Consider the following 16,603-nt stretch of genomic DNA (forward strand, 5'->3'; position numbering starts at 1 on the left):
CTCGGGGAAGAGGAACACAACGCACTGCCCAAGCGGGGACCCCTGCCTGGGAAAGGGGGGTGCTGCAGCTCCCTGGGAATCTCCTCTCTTCCCCTTCTGAGAGAAAGGTGGTGGCTCTGCCTTGTGTCTGTCAATGAGTTTATCTTAAGCTTTAGCTCAGTCATCCCCAAATGTCACTGGAATGTCCTTTTTTTTTTTTTTTTTTTTCTGCAATCTCTTTTAAAAATGCTTTGAATGAGCCTGACTTCTGAAACACACTATATTTATTCCCATGGACTTTGAAACCTCAAAGTAACTGCTTTTTATCATCTGTGGTGTCAGAACCAGCCCAGAATAATCTGCTTTTTGGACTTTGAACAGCTCCAAGGTTGAAGACGGCCTGGCAACCCTTTAAAGGCAACCTGATTCACTTACTCTCACGCTTGGTTATCAAGGATATTCAAAATTTTGTAATAAGGCCCTTAGAGTCTTTCGTAAGACCATTTAAAGCAAGTCTATTATTTGCCATCCAGAGGGGCATGGAGAGGTGGGACCGTGAGAACCTCATGAGGTTCAACAAGGCCGAGTGCAGGGTCCTGCCTGTGGGTTGGGGCAACCCCAAGTACCTAAAGGGGCTTCCAGTCCCTAAAGAGGCTCCAGGAAAGCTGGGGAGGGACTCTTGATCAGGGAGGGGAGCCATAGGATGAGGGGGAACGGTTTTAAACTGAAAGAGGGGAGATTTAGATTAGAGATTAGGAAGACTTTGCTGTGAGGGTGGTGAGAGCCTGGCCCAGGTTGCCCAGAGAAGCTGTGGCTGCCCCATCCCTGGAGGGGTTCAAGGCCAAGTTGAACAGGGCTTTGAGCAACCTGGTCTGGTGGGAGGTGTCCCTGCGCAGGGCAGGGGGTGGCACTGGATGATCTTTAAGGTCCCTTCTAACCCAAACCGTTCTCTGATTGCTGCTCAGTTCATGGAATCCATAGGAGCACATCTCTTCAGGGATGCTCCTTGCTGACCGCCCTCCCGGTCCCTTGGAGCGAGCCCCGGCGCCACCGCGTGGCCACGTCCCGCGTGTCCCCCGTGTGCCGGGGCCGGGGAGCCGCTTGCCCATGGCAAGGCTCGGGTTCACCCTCTCCGCACTTTGGCAGCCTCAAGAGGCTGGAGGTGGGTGACTCCCACCAGGCAGCATGTCCCCCAGCAGAGGAACCGCGCTCAGATCCTCCCGGGCTGGGGAGGAGGATGCTGGGGCAGAACTGGTGCAAAAATCGGTCTGTTGAAGGGTGTGGAGGTGGAGGGAGGATGAGGTTAGGATGGAGATGCTGCAAATACGTTTGAGGTAGGTGTGTTTCTATTTTTAACCTTTTTTTCCCCCCCCCTATCTTTAGTCTAAACTAGCTCGAATCCCTGTAGTTATGTAAGGGGAATAGGAGCGTTGTTAGAAAAAGAAATAGAAGCTGATAAAGGGAAAAAAAAAAAAAAAAGGGAAAAAAGGTGTCCGCTTGGCAGGATTTGGTTACTGGGTTTTGTTGGTCCATCAGTGTTAATGGGACTGTCATCCAGCCAGAGGGCTCTGCCACCACCTTCCTGCGCTGCTGGGGTACAGCTGGGACAACAAGCAGCCCCTTCCCAAGGATGCTCCCGTGACACAGGTTTGGGTGAAGGGGAAATACAATGATTAGCTTTTTCCAGGGTTGTTCTGAGAACCCAGAATTTTCCTCCTCTGCTGCTGCGTTGTTGCAAGATTGCTTTAAGCAGCAGCGGCACTGACCTTGGAGCTCAGCAACGTCTTTCTATGATCTATCTCACGTGAATAATTCCAATGTTTTCTAGTTTTTACCCCAATCCAGCCAGTTCTAAGTTTGTTCCCTTGTTGATGTGGCTGTTTGGGAACATTTTTTTTTAAACGGTCTTTTGTATTCCTGAAATAAAAAGGAGGACTTTTGCAGCAAGTCTCATCCGCCCCTACGTGTAGACAAGGTTCTTGTTGAGGTTGGATGTTCGCATCTCGCTTTCCAACAAATCCTTCCCGGCTTTCTCTGCTGGAGCAGCTCTGCCCTGGGGACCCTGGAGTCCAGCCCCCTTCCCTGCGGTTCAGTGAAGTTTACGCTTGGACACGATGATCTTAAAGGTCTTTTCCAGCCTAAATGAGTCTTAAGTTTCCTGACATGTTGAAGGAGCAAAGCGGAGATCTCCCGAGCCTGGTTCTCATTAGGCTTTGCCAATAACACGACACGCTTGTGGTATTGAAAAATAATCAGTGCGTTATCTCCATGGTCTGTAGAACATCAGCAGCAGCACAAACCCCCAGTTATTCTGTAAAAGCGGAGAACGTGAGGTGTTCTGAGGGATTTTGCCTGAGAGAAATAGCCGGGAAGAGACTCCCAGGCTGTGAGCGGATGCAGTGCTGTGTCCGGGAGGCTGCTCCCGAATGCTCAGCCTGCGAAAATCCCCTTTTCCCTGCGGTTGGGCTGCCTTCACCCCGGGATGCTGCAAGTATGTAGGTCAGAGCTCTTCTGGGTCTGGGAAGTGTTAAATCAAGCTTGCGCTGATCTCGGTTGCTCCAATCTTTCCAGGTATTTGCTTTAGCGTTCCGCTTCCCCCTTCGTTCAGCTTCTCCCTTCCTCTGCTGGGTTCTCGGGGATAAAAAGCCTTTAATTGTAATTTATCTGTGGCTGATAAACGGAGCAATTCTCCTTACGGCTTGGGTTTAGGATTATTTGCATTGCGATAATTACCAATGTGCGTGACACATTGAAAATGGGCCACTCCTTTTTTTGAAAAATCTCGTTCTTTGCCTTGCAGCTTTAGTGGAGGGATGAGTCTTTTGTGTGATTAATGCTGACTTACTCGCAGGATTCGGGCTATCGCCGCCGCCGCAGCTGTTTTTTTCAGCACAGATAAGAGAAAGCATCTGGGCCAGCTGGGGAGGGTCATTGTACGATATGTAGGGCACGGTGGGAGGCGGCCATCGTGCGATTATAGAATATCTGTGACAGCCATCTGCCACTTTTTTTTTTCTTGGGTGTGGGGTGTTTTTGTTGTTTTAACTTTCCCAGACTTCTAATTCGACGGCTAAATTCAAAGTCCACCCTGGACTGAATTTTCTCCTTCGGTCAAGTATAAAGCTCATCCAGTAGCATCGCTCTGAATTAAATTCATACACAGACCGTAATTAAGCACGAAATTTAGCTTTCTGCCTGTTCCTAGATTTTATTAGATTTGTCTTGTGCAGAGAGCAAGCCCCATCCCCCTCTGCCCAGCCTGATTTGCAGCCTCTCCTCGCTGATCACTGGCCAAATCACAAACCACGGTCTTCTGCAACATCAGGAAAGGGGATTTAGGATTTGCAGATGTGTTTTCCTCAGACCGCCTTCTGTCATCGGCTCATCCTCCAACATCTCTAATATCAACAACTAACAACTCTAATATCAATTTGAAAAAAGAAAACATTTAAGGAAAATAAAGGCAGCGTTGTTTATTTTTTTAGTGCGGTGAACATGGTTTTCAGCATTGGAGTATGAGATGATGGAGTGATTAAAGAGGTAAATGTGATGATGGTACAATCAAAAGGTCATTTTAGGCATAGTTTGGATGCTTCACACACACTTGTATGTGAGATATATATGTATATATATAAAAGATATTATTTGGGCCCCTTACCACAAAAAAGACATTGAGGTGCTGGAGCGGGTCTAGAGAAGGACAATGGAGCTGGTGAGGGGTCTGGAGCACAAGTCTTGTGAGAAGCAGTTGAGGGAGCTGGGGGTGTTCAGCCTGGAGAAAAGGAGGCTGAGGGGAGACCTTCTCGCTCTCTACAACTCCCTGAAAGGAGGGTGTAGCCAGGGGGGTTGTTCTCTTCTCCCAAGGAACAGGCAATGGGACAAGAGGAAACGGCCTCAAGTTGCACCAGGGGAGGTTCAGATTGGATATTAGGAACAATTTTGACACGGAAAGGGTTATTAAGCCTTGGAATGGGCTGCCCAGGGAAGGGGTTGAGGCACCATCCCTGGAGGTATTTAAAAGACAGGCTGACATAGTGCTTAGAGACATGGTTTAGTGATGGTTTTTATCAGAGTTAGGTTGATGGTTGGACTAGATGAACCTAAAGGTCCCTTCCAACCCAGACAATTCTGTGATCAATTCTATGACAGTTGGGTCCCAATGAATGGTGAACAAACAGCTCAGGAAAGCGAAAGCTGTGCCTTAAACGCTGTACTTGTGCTCTGCAGTACAACTGCTGCAGGAACCGCTCTGCCTACAGGTAGCCTGGCTATGTCCAAATTGAGGGGCTGCAAAAACATACTCCGGGTCTAAAAGCATTTTGAATTAAGATTTGAAGTAAAGCAGATTGTCATAATCCTGGCTTGTCACTGTGTAAATATCTTAACTACTTAAAAGCCACTTTGCCATGGACAGCCGATGCAAAACCGGGCTCAACAGCGTAGTGTGGAACGAGTGCTGTGTGTGACAGCACAATGCAGTGCCACGGACACCTCACGGTTCCTTTGGTGGACTCCTACCCTGGTCTGCCTTCCTCACCGAGCAAAACCCTCCAAATCTCTCTTTTTCTGGAAACTTAATGCCTGTCACTACCTAGCATATACTCTTGACCTTTCAGGAGGTGTTACCTGTGCTGGAGTACACTGCTCAGGTGGGTGGTTTGCTAACACCACGCTGTTTTAGCTACATTTTGGTGGTTCCTAGCTCCTAGTCCCCTCCTCTGGCCTGGTGACTCCTTGCGCAGCTGGTGTCTGGAGAAGCTTCAAAGTGCTCTGGAAGCTGCCTGGAATTCCTGGTGGGAACCTGGGTAGATGTTCAGTGATTGCCAGTTAGACCTAAATCCACTTCTAGCACTGTGAAATGCCCTGAGCTGTACTGCTGCTCGAGGAGAACAACCTCTTGCTGTGACAATTTGAAAGTAGCCAGTTTTTCAGTGTAGTTTTTCAGCTAAAACGTTCTCTGCTGCCTGAGCAGCCGCTGAAGATGGCTTTTCCCTGTGTTTACATGCCAGACGCTACCACAAGCGTCTTACCCAGCTCCCCTTCCCTCACGGGGGTGCCAGCACCCCCTGGGCCTTGGCCCTTCTCCCCTGTGAAACCCCGCTAGAAGGAAAACACCCACCGTGGGCTTTTCGTCACCAGTCCAGTTTACTCCCAAATTACCGTTTTTAAGCGCACACACGATGACAGCCGCGGCCCGCTTGTTTCCCGTCACCGGGCCGCCTCCAGCTACTCCAGGCCGCACCGGCACCCTTCGCCATGGTGGCTGGTTTCCCTCACGCCCTCCCCCGGGCCCGGTCCTCCCCCGCCGCCGCCGCGGCTCCCCCCTCAGCACCGGGCCCAAGGCCATGGCGGCCCCTCAGGGTCGCCGCAGCCGTTGGCCCGTGCCCGCCACCCCCGCCCATTCCGCTGCCCGAGGCGCGCCTGAAAGACCCACCGGCCACCTCTTCTCCCCTCCACCTCGTTTCGTCCCTTCTTCCCCTTTTCCCACCCCGAAAAGGGAGGCGCGGCTCCATTTTGTTAACTGTCAGCCTCTCTGCGCGCTGTTTGGGCTCACCGCGGTGGTTGTTTTGATCAGGCGTTCGCCGCGGGCAGCCAGGCAGTTGCGAGGCAGCGAGAGGCGGGTCCTTCCCGCCATATAAAGCCACCGCCGCAGTTGGGCCCCAAGCGCCGCCGCCGCCAAGTCCAGTCAGCACCGACTCGGACGCCGCCGCCGCCGCCTCCTCCTCACGGTGAGGCCTGTGAGCTCGGGGGAGGCCGCCCGGTGACGGCGGGGCCGGGATAGGTGCTTGAGGGCGGCGGCGGCGGCGGGGCCGGGTTGGACGGTGGGACCGGGCTGGGCCGTGGGGCCCGCTCGGCTCGGCGGGCCCCGCGGCCCAGCCCGGCCCCGCCTGGCGAGGGCGGTCGGGGCTCCCCGGTGGTGGTCGCTGAGGGGGCAGGTTTGAGGTTTTGAGCCCTGTGTAACGCGGCGCTGAACGCCCGTGGGAGGTGAGGGGGGAGGTTGTGTGAGGAGGCGGCGTTTGCGGGCTCTGGTAAATAAATCGGCCTTTAGAATAAATAAAGCTAAATCAAATTTGCCTTCTCCGGCTGTTGGGCTGCTGCAGGGCACCCCGAGATTCTCCTCGTAGGGAGGGGGGGGCTCTGGAGTAAGCAGAGCGGCTCAGGTGTGACTCTTACTAAATAAATGCGGCGTTACAGGGGGTGACAGGGAGGAGCGGAGGAGGAAGGAGCGGGCATCCATCCGGAATAGCTCGGGGAGGGCATGGAGTTGCCTGGGAGCGCTGGGTTAGATGGCTGAGCTCTGCGTTTCAGGCTTGTACACGCAAATTACCGTTGCAATTCAGGTTTGCCTTTTGAGCAGCTCCCAACCTGTTCTGCTGCTGTCGAATAGAGCTTTCAAGACTGGTCTGCTTAGTCACCCAGTTGTGTTGCTATTCGAGGCCTGTCTATTTCCAGAGCTGTATTGCAGTTTGCTAAAAATGACTTTTTTTGTTTTTCCTTCCAGGAGGCTGAGCTCTGTGGTATTAAAAATAATGAAATTTAGATGAAATCCTGATTTTTTTTTTTATTAGGGATAAGGCAGCAGGTTAACTTTATTCTACCTGATTCAGGCTCTTAACGGTGACCTAAAGGTCTTGATACAAGTGGGTTTGGGTGATAGAAGGGTCTCAATGCAAATGTTCTCGCAGCAGCATCCCTGTCGCCGTGGCTGCGTTGTGCAGCATTATGTAATGGTAAGCACAAGCACAGGAAGGCTGGCATCTGAAGCAGGGTTTGTTCTTGAGTGTTCTCAGGCAATCACTGCAAGAACAGATGCATTCAATCAGAAATGTATGCCTAGATAACTTTTTTTTTTCCCTAAAGCATCATTCAAACTACCAATTCCGAACTGTATTTTTAATCTGAACTTTTATTCTTCTGTGTGTATATATATATATCTGTTTGTATCTTTGGAGCAATCATGACTGCGTCCCTCCAGAACACCCATCTTAATTAGAAGTAGTGCTGTCATATAGGGTTACATTACTGTGTAAACATTAACTAGCTACTCGCTCTGCCAAATGGAAATTAAAGCAATGAGGACTTCAGGCTGGTGTGAGCAGCTTAACGTGCTTTGGCCGGTCTCCATTGGACTGGGTTTGTTGCAGTACTGTCAGGCTCAGCCGTGCTGATGAGCCACAGGAGGTGTTCAGAAAAGCATAATGTAAGTTTTGCTGAAAGTGCTCCAGCTGATTCAATTTTGGTAGTTGAAGTACTACTGTAAGGAGCTAGCATACGTAGCTCCTAGGTTTGATGGGGGGAGAACACTTGAAAACTAATAGAAATAATTTTGAAATTCTTTGCTTCTGGAGCTTCTCTTTACAGTACCTTGCAGGCTGTACTTACAAATACATGATTTAGAGATCTTTAAGCAGGTAACTTGAGGAAAAAAAAAAACTGTTGCAGTGGTCTGCTGCTAACAAATACTTTGAGTGTTAAAGGAACGTGTTATAACAAATCCTACTAGTTTATTGATAACTGATTTATAAAACTTATGTGTCCAGGCAGTTGTGTTCATTGTGTCCTTCAAGACAGTTGCTTCAAGTGCAGTGATACCCCAACAGACTTCATGTGTATTTTCAGGTGGAAGTTGTGACCTAGTAGTTGCTGTATCAAGTGCTTTACTTCTAGGTTTGAGTTGTTAGATATCTGGAAAGATGCATTCTTGTAAAGTTTGGTTATTTGTCTGCTAGTGATGTCTTTGAAGCCTGCTGCTTTTATTGTAGGTCTTATCACAGTTTGTTTGAAAAACTTTCTTAAAATGCATAGTCATCTTAGTCTTTCCTAATGCAAACAAAGTGCTGATCTAACTTCCTACTGTGTAAGAGTAGTATTGAGTGCTGAAAGCCTTCCTCATAGTGGTGTATTGTTTTTTTTATTCTCTTCAGAAAACCAAACACTTTTCTGAAGATCCTTTGATCCTGAGTAACCTGGTCTGTTTGGAGGGAGGGAGGCTGGACTAGACTCTGCCTAGAGGGGTTCCTTCCAGCCTCAGTGTTGTGTTTCTCTTCCAGAGGCTATCATTTGAAAACTGCTTTTGAGATCTGACTTCATTTGAGTAGTCAAAGTGAGTAGGAGTTGTTTGGATTTGAAGACAAGTAGTGTTTTGGAAGTGTTCCTGAAAGATAGCTCTGGTGTTGCACTGTGGGGAAAAAAAACCAAAAAAAAAAAACCAAAACAAAAAAACAACCCCAAAAAACAAGTAAGCGTGTACACTGACTAAGAAGTACTATGTAATCTGTGCTTTCAGATTTAAGGAAAAAAGTTATCTTCCCTTAAATTGGTGTTAGGCTTCTATCAAATCTTCCATCAGTCCTTGTTTCTTAAGCATGAGGATTAATGAATTTAGGTCTGATTGGAGCAGCGAATAATCTGAGCGTGCTTTGAGTGGCACTGGGTTACCTGCTGTTGGTAAGAAGCGATATAAATAGTAAAGGGTAGTGTACGTCTCCGAGTCAGCTAAACTTGTAACATTTACTGAATATTGTGTGGAAATAACTGTCCTTCTCTTGTAGATGCCTTCAATTAAACTGCAGAGTTCGGATGGAGAGATCTTTGAAGTTGATGTTGAAATTGCAAAACAGTCTGTAACTATAAAGACTATGCTGGAAGGTAAGAGCGCGAAGCCTCGTGGATGACTAGCTCGTGCAGAGATAGCAGTGTGTTCACGGAAGCCTCTTGAGCAGCAACTGTAAGCGAAGGAGCCAAACTGGTGCTGTGCTGAAACAGGTTTCCCCCGGCCTGTGAAGCAACTCGCTGTCATGTGTCAGAACAGCTGGAACAATTGCTGGTGTAGCTGAAACTGTTTTGGGGTGGATGTGTTCTTGCAAAAAGCTTAAAGTTCAGTCTTCGTGTTACAAGCACTTCCAGGGAGGCTAGTAAAATATCAGCGCCCCACTGCCTTGCCTGCAGCCCGCTTCAGTTTTGTAAAAGTTAAGCAAACAGAACATCTAATAATATTAAAACCTTAAGTTTATTTAATCATACAAACCAGTCTTACAATGTAAACATCTTTTAAACGGCCTGGGAGATCATAAACTGATGCAATGAAGAAAGAGCTGAAGTGAAACCTATATTGTGAGCTTATGGATGCAGTTAAATTATTTGGGATAAATACTTGGTTCTGATCTCCTGCTGACATAAATTTGAAACAAAAGAACTCGTGGCGGGGGAGGGGAAATGTGCCAGATGGCTGGGATACAGAGGGAACTGTGTCTAATCCCTCCAGTGCAAATCCTCATTGTTTACTGCTGTGTTTTTTCCAGTTTTTGGGTGTATTCATGAATTAACTTGGGGGGGAAAAAAAGTCTTTCTGTAGATGTAGTTAAAATGCTGTTCTTGTGTCTAAATCTTTGTCTGGTTGTGACACCTTATATACATAAGAACAACAAAATTAAGGTTGAAATAATCTACACGTTGAATGCTTTCATTCTGTTAATAAGATGCTATTGAACATGACCAGTAACATGAGCAGGAAACAGCGCTTGGTGGGAATACATTGGGGAGCCTGGTTCTTCTCAGTTTTCTCTCACAGAAGCTGTGTCACTGCTGGTGTTTGGTGACACTCAGGTGTTGGTGAAAGGGAAGTTACACGTGGTGAGTGTTGTAAGATAAGCACCATAAACTAGTCTCTCGCTAATCTGGGTGAGAACCAGTCTCCTGAGACAGATGAAACGCATTTGCAGCCCAGCTTGTTAAGCATCAGTTAATAAACTATGTTTTGGGTTGGAGCTGAAAGGTGGGGTTGTGTCAAGCATTGTGGGACCACCGATAAAGTATCAATTGTCTGATAACAGGCGAAATTGCTGTTTTGGAGATGGTGGGCACAAGTTGAACAGAGTTGACTAAGTTTGGGATACTGCTTGAATTATTTCCCCATACCAACAGTTTTGGGGTGGTCACTTCTTACACTAATATCTGCCACCGTGTTCAAAGTACACATTTGAAGTGTCCAGTACCCTTTAATGTCAGTATTTTAGTTCCTGGATCTATGAAGTCAGTTATTCTAAACAAGTAGTACTAATTAATATCTCCCAAATAATAACAGTAGTTGACTGCTGAAACACAGAAGTATATGCTGTTTTAATTTTGCACATATTTGATCAGTGATGATGGTGTGACAGTCATCTGTTCTTAAATATGAAGTTTCTTGGTGGTGTAGAATTGGCTCATCTGTGCATATAATGAGTGAAGGTCTGTGTAGTTAATTACATAACTAATTACAAGATGTTAATATTTGACAGCTGGGGTGTCATCCAACTGTTAGCATTTGTGTACTAAAAAAATTGTGTATTCTCTAATCAAAGATGGACGAAGTGGTATTTGTTCTGTGTATCAAGTCCAAATTTTAATTACATTCTCTCAATTTTTTTGGATTCCTTAATCATATCAAGGGGACAAAGTGACAAACTTCATCCAAACCTGTCTTGAGCATGCTGACAGGCTTTTAAAACAAGGAGTCTCAGAAGTATGCTTTATAAATGCCTTTTTTTGACTGAGGGATTTGTGCTTAGTGTGTAAACTTCTTCAGCTGGTAAGAATTGGCACCAGTGCTTCAGAGGCCAGATAACTGGCATCTCTGTGGCTACAGTATTTACTGCTCATGGAGGGGAAAATGCATTGTCTCTCCTTACCACAGTAGATCCGAGTTATTATTTAATAATAAAATGAATGGGAGATCTCAGTTGGAACACTTTGGTTTAACTTGTGGATTGAACTGTTGAAAACAGTAAAATTATATAAATATGTCTTATTCTTCAGCGTATCTTTTTCCCAGAATGCTGAACTAGCAAGTCCTGCTCAGGGTAACTGACTGCTTAACCGATGGTTTGTTGATGCTCTCGTTTGATGAGGCAGCCTTATTAGCTACTTAGCCTAAACTTGACATAACCTAGGATGAATAATGCAGCCGTGGCTCCACAAAGCCTCACTGAAACATTCTAAAAGCTTCCGACTCTACCAGTTAGAGATCCTTTGCTACTAGTCCAATCAGCGGTTGTTAAAATAGTGGAGAACTGGTAAAGCAGCCCAGTTCAGAGAAGAGTAAATGTTTTTTGCCTGCCAATTGCCGAGTCATCTTTCCATTTTTAGATTTGGGAATGGATGATGAAGGTGACGATGACCCAGTCCCTCTTCCAAATGTTAATGCAGCCATCTTAAAAAAGGTAAGATGCTGAGGGTGGTAATGTTGTGTGGCAGTAACGAAATAGGAAATTCGTGTTAGAGTTGGATATTATAAACTGTTGTATTCAAGATAATTCTCGTGTGCAGTTTGAGGTGTAGGCATCTGGGGTATCTGAGAACTGGGGTAAGGCAGAAGACCTGCAGGGGTGACCTTCTGGAACAGCAGCTGGAGGCCAGATGAGCTTCCTAAGGTATTGAAGGGGTGCTGGACATCTGTGCACACTGGTATTTCATGGTATTAAAGCACTGATTTTAATTGGATTCTGTGAACTGAGGTGGCAGTTCATGAGATCCAAATGAGGGACAGGCGGTGGTGAGACTGGCAGTAGCTGTGCCTTCATGGCAGCTACAGTGCTGAAGAGACACTCTGCACACTTGGAGTTATTAAATTCAGTAATAAACCATGATTATTGTTGGGTCAAATGAGAACACACACCCCCCCGCCCCCGCAAAAAAAAAAAAGTATGTTGCTGTCTTCTAAGATGCTTTTTGCTCTGAAGTAGAAAGTGTTGTGCCAAAATAAGCACTGGACTGTTTTGGGGTAAATACAGGGTTAGGACCTATTTCCTAAAGAACGATACACATAAATAACTTCAAACTTGTGAAGTCTCTTGGGTTGGCAAAACAGAACAGGATTTTACTTGCGGTAGATCCCTGCTCCTTTAATTGTCTGCATGATGAGATGGTGGTGTTTTAAAATAAATAAATGCAAATTTAGGACCAGGCAAACTTTTGCCAGATGAACTTTGTGCTGTGGTGGATGTGTCCTGCTGGTAGCTATTACCACTCTATGCTCTTCCCCCATGTAGCATTCTGCTTAATAAGAATTTTATTTCTGCAAACAGATTAAATGGCACAAAATGAGGTTTAGATTTCCTTTTGCATGGTCTTAGGTGTGTTAGCACAGGGTTGAGTAACTGTAACACCAGCAGCTGGCTTTTAAGATTTTAAGTAATTAACTAGCTCCTCTCTCAGATGAGATTCTTGAAGACTGTTGTACTTCATGATTGGGGATCAATTGTTAGGAGATGAGCATATTGGGTAGTGGAGCATGATCATACAGGATTCTAATATTAACCTAGTTGGGGCCTAATGGGAGAATCGTTTGGCTAAAACTTCAATATCACCTCCCTAATTAGGTGATTCAGTGGTGCACCCATCACAAGGATGATCCACCTCCTCCTGAGGATGATGAGAACAAAGAAAAAAGAACAGATGACATCCCTGTGTGGGATCAGGAGTTTCTGAAGGTAGACCAAGGAACGCTTTTTGAACTCATCCTGGTAAGTTCAAGTTGGAGTAAAGGCGATGTCTGAGGTGCCCTCTGTTAGTGCATTTGATAAATAAAAATAAAATCTTTATGCTTATTGAAAAATGTCTTCATGGTGGGAGATGTGGGAGGAGGGCAAGTAGTTCTGGCAGCTACTAGCTGAAATTGTTGATGTTAGAATGCCTGTTAACCTAAAGCTAGGCATTAATCTGTACTTGCTCATTTATCAATCAATTAATATACTTCTCCAAGTGTGGGGCACTCCAGCTGTCTTTATTCTTTGTGGCTCTTGAGTCTTACTTGAGGGCTTATTGCTAGAAAAGGGGGTTCTGGAGATCCAGACTCAAATTAAAATCTAGCTTTGACCCTTAAAATTTATACCTTAAGTGATACTGTGAGAGAACACTAGTTTTGCTTTGCAAGTTAACAGCACTTCAGTGCTGAAGATCTCGAATGTTTGCAGATTTCTGAAAGCCCTTTGTAGAAGGAGGAGCTGGGGCGTGTGTTTTATGGTACAAATGACTTTCCCTCTGTCTGATGAGCAAGTTTTAGGGACTGTTGCTTCAAGGTTCTAGCTAGAAGATTCTCAAAACATAGATGATTTGTTTGCAGTTACAATATTCTATAATTTTAGTGTAAGCACAACTTTGGTAGTACATCTACAGAGGCAGGATATTGATATTGAGGCTTTACATTTGGAAACTTTTCTACAGGCTGCAAATTACTTGGACATCAAAGGTTTGCTGGATGTCACATGCAAGACAGTTGCAAACATGATCAAGGGAAAAACTCCAGAAGAAATTCGCAAGACATTCAATATTAAGAATGACTTCACTGAGGAGGAAGAAGCACAGGTACTTGACCTGGGTTTAATTTTCATTTAGTTGGCTTTTTGTGCTGAATTAGTGTGTGGCACTTTGTAATTTAATGTGCGATGCAACAGATTTGTTAAGGGTAAATGTAAACGAATGCATCAGCTCCTCATAATTGAGTTGCAATTGGTGGAAGACCTTTCAGTACCTGCAGTGCTTGCAGCCCATTACCCCCAAAGGTCAAAACAAAGCATATTTCTTAGCTAAAATGTGCATTTGGTAAAAAAAACCCATGTAGGATTGTTTGTGGCAGCCTTAGTTTGCTGTTTTGGGGCTGTAGTAAAAGTGTTGAAGATGCATTTCTGCATGTGGCTAGAAAGGTGAGATGCTTGGATTCTCATCTTTAAGTAATAAGCTCACCGATCTTAGAACTTGAGAACAGCAAACCAACTGCAAAATGGGAGAGTAGGGAAGGATCAGAACAAGATGCCTCGTTAAAATACAAAGGGACTGAATTGTTCACTCAGGTTTGTCTTCAGTGCTATGTCAGGAACCAAGCAATTTACAGAATCACAGAATGATATGGGGTTGGAAGGCACCTCTGGAGATCATCTGGTCCAACCCCCCTGCCAAAGCAGGTCCACCCAGAGCAGGTTGCACAGGAATGTGTCCAGGTGGGGTCTGAATGTCTCCAGAGAAGGAGACTCCACCACCTCTCTGGGCAGCCTGTTCCAGGGCTCTGCCACCCTCAAAGCAAAGAAGTTCCTCCTCGTGTTTAGGTGGCACTTCTTATGTTCAAGTTTGTGCCTGTTACCTCTTGTCCTGTCCCTGGGCACCACTGAAAAAAGACTCCCCCATCCTTTTGACACCCACCCTTTAAGTATTTATAGGTGTTGATCAGATCCCCCCCTCAGTCTTCTCCAGACTAAAAAGACCCTAAGTCCTAAGCTAGCCCAATTTAGATCAAATCTAGGCATGAGAAATACATTTCTTGGTTTGTATTGATACAGAGGTCAGTTTGGAGGATGACTTTCTAATTACAAACCCTGCATGAAAAATGAAAGCCGTTTCCAAATTTATGCCTTCCTGCAATAAGCAATCCTGAACGCTTATGGGAATTTACAGCTGACTTTTGGAAGTTCACTGCGCCGTATTAATAGTTAAAATGTTCTTTTTAGGTACGTAAAGAGAACCAGTGGTGTGAAGAGAAGTGAAGTTTTGTGCCTGACACTCGAACACTGTAAGGATTGTTCCAAATACTAGTTGCACTGCTCTGTTCATAATTGTTAATATTAGACAAATGCAGCAGCAAATGAAGTTGTGTTAGCAGGATATTGTTCCCTTTGCATGTGTAGTGGGGGTTTTTTTTTTTTGAGTACAAATTTAAATCTTCTGAGTTTTTACTAGTGTAATTGGATGTCTTTTTACTTTACTCTGCAACGAATAAAACTGAACTAAGTGTGGATTCTGTATGGAAAGTAACACTTAAGGTTATCATTTTCATTACACTTTTAAACCATTTGAGTCCAGTTACAATGCTAAGGATTGACTCCATTGTAAATAAAACCACCTGTGACTTCTTCCTCAAGAAGAACAAGACACTTTGAGTTTACAGGGTATTTGGTAGCTTCAGAAAGAAAGACAAACTAGAATGTGTCTTGGGGAACTAGGTAAAGTGCGAAAAAAGTTACTGGATTTCTTCCAAATACATTGTGGGGAAAATTTAGTGTTACTTAAAGGTATATAACTTCCAAGATGGCTTTTGTCCTGCATTAAAAAAAAAAAAAAAAGGAAAAAATATTTGACCACTTTCTTGTCTTGATAGTCTTGCTTTCTAGACTGGTGGAAGATGTGATCTAGAACTAAGCAAGCTCCTGCCAGTTAAATTTGAATAGTTCAACCATGTCTTGAAGACCTGCCTCTAGTTGGTAGCAAAAGTGTGTTGCTTTATGCACAGGATGGGTGTGTTTTTATATGTTACTTTTAAAAGTGGAATCCAGGTTTGACCAAAAAATGACTGACATTACCAAAGTTAATATTATTGACCTGTGCATGCCATTAGTGGCTTGTTTTTAGGCGATTTTAAACAACCCTTGTGCTGTAGCTCTTTAAAACATGGTTTCGTGTGTCCATGGGAAATCTTACGCCTCTGTACGTGATACTTCAGCTTGTAGAGACTTAATTATTGCATACAAAGCTAATGCAATATCAAGCTTAACTTCTTTGGACAAAGCCACTTGCAACTAGTTGAACAGTAACTGGTTTTCTGATTTTTATTTTTTTTTTTTTTTTTACAGTTCCCTTATAGGGAGTAGGGGGTGGTTGTGTGGTAGATCTTTGGGGTGTGCTCTTAGCTTGTATTGCATTCCATTCTCTGTATAAACCTTAGAGTAGAACGAACCTTAATAAACATACTTATCTCACTTTAAATATCAGTGTTTCACTTCTGAATTAATAAAGGGCTTTTAAACTTTGGTTTGCAACTGGTTCTAGTTATTTCAAACTAGACAATCTCACTGTCACTTATCACCGAGTGTACAAATAATAGCACCGAGGCAGCAGTTAATTGAAATAAAACAGATGTAAAGATTTTGTGAAGTGACTGATGCAAGCCACTAGTCGGACACAGTGGGTAAGGCCTCAAATTAAGTTGGAAATTAAGAAGTAAGCAATCCAGATGGATGTATTTTTTTGATGGCTTACTAGCTTTTAGGTAATTTTTGATGTAACCATTAATGAAAGCATTCCCAATTTGCTCTGAGGCACTGTTCAACCCCATGCTCTGGAGGCAGCTGCTGCTCACATCTGTTTATCCACGAGGTTGCGGGGCCTGTTTTTATGCTGGTGTGTATGTTATATGGGCATGACATAGGTATTATATTGTCAGTGGGTATAAAATACTCTAGTAGTAGACTGGGACATGAGGAAGCCTTTCCAGCATCCTGTATTGCAAACAACACACCGCAGTTTAAAAGCGCTACTAGGGAAAATCTAGTGATGACAGTTCTTCCTGTGGCTGTATCTGTAGTTTAATATTCAGTTTATCCTGCATTCTTCCAAGAAATAAATCCATCTGTATGTGAAGTTGGCGTTCCAGGATATACTAGTTTCATCCTTGGAGAGCTGTGTTGCTAATGGAGAAGGCTGTGCTGTAATTGTGTTTAATATAAAATAAATATATAAATTCCTTTAGGTGCTTGTCATGGGACTGGGACCTGTGTTTTAGAGCCGCTGCCTCAGGTGTGGCTGAGGAAGAGACAAAGACATGGAGTTTGTCTTCCTCATTACCTTGTTTCTGCTTTGTCACAGCTGCCTAAAACAC

At 44.7% G+C, this 16,603-nt stretch overlaps 1 protein-coding gene across 1 annotated transcript; it reads left to right on the forward strand.

Moving 5' to 3' along the window:
- Positions 1 to 5,602: 5,602 nt before the first annotated feature.
- SKP1 (S-phase kinase associated protein 1) lies at positions 5,603 to 15,762 on the forward strand. The gene is made up of 6 exons (XM_074156189.1): positions 5,603 to 5,708; positions 8,532 to 8,628; positions 11,107 to 11,180; positions 12,339 to 12,482; positions 13,183 to 13,323; positions 14,460 to 15,762. Exons 2-6 carry the CDS (start codon positions 8,532 to 8,534, stop codon positions 14,493 to 14,495), a joined length of 492 nt encoding a protein of 163 aa, XP_074012290.1. The 5' UTR covers positions 5,603 to 5,708; the 3' UTR covers positions 14,496 to 15,762.
- Positions 15,763 to 16,603: the final 841 nt, after the last annotated feature.

Source organism: Numenius arquata, chromosome 11 (assembly GCF_964106895.1).
Source record: "Numenius arquata chromosome 11, bNumArq3.hap1.1, whole genome shotgun sequence".
Lineage (NCBI taxonomy): Eukaryota > Metazoa > Chordata > Aves > Charadriiformes > Scolopacidae > Numenius > Numenius arquata.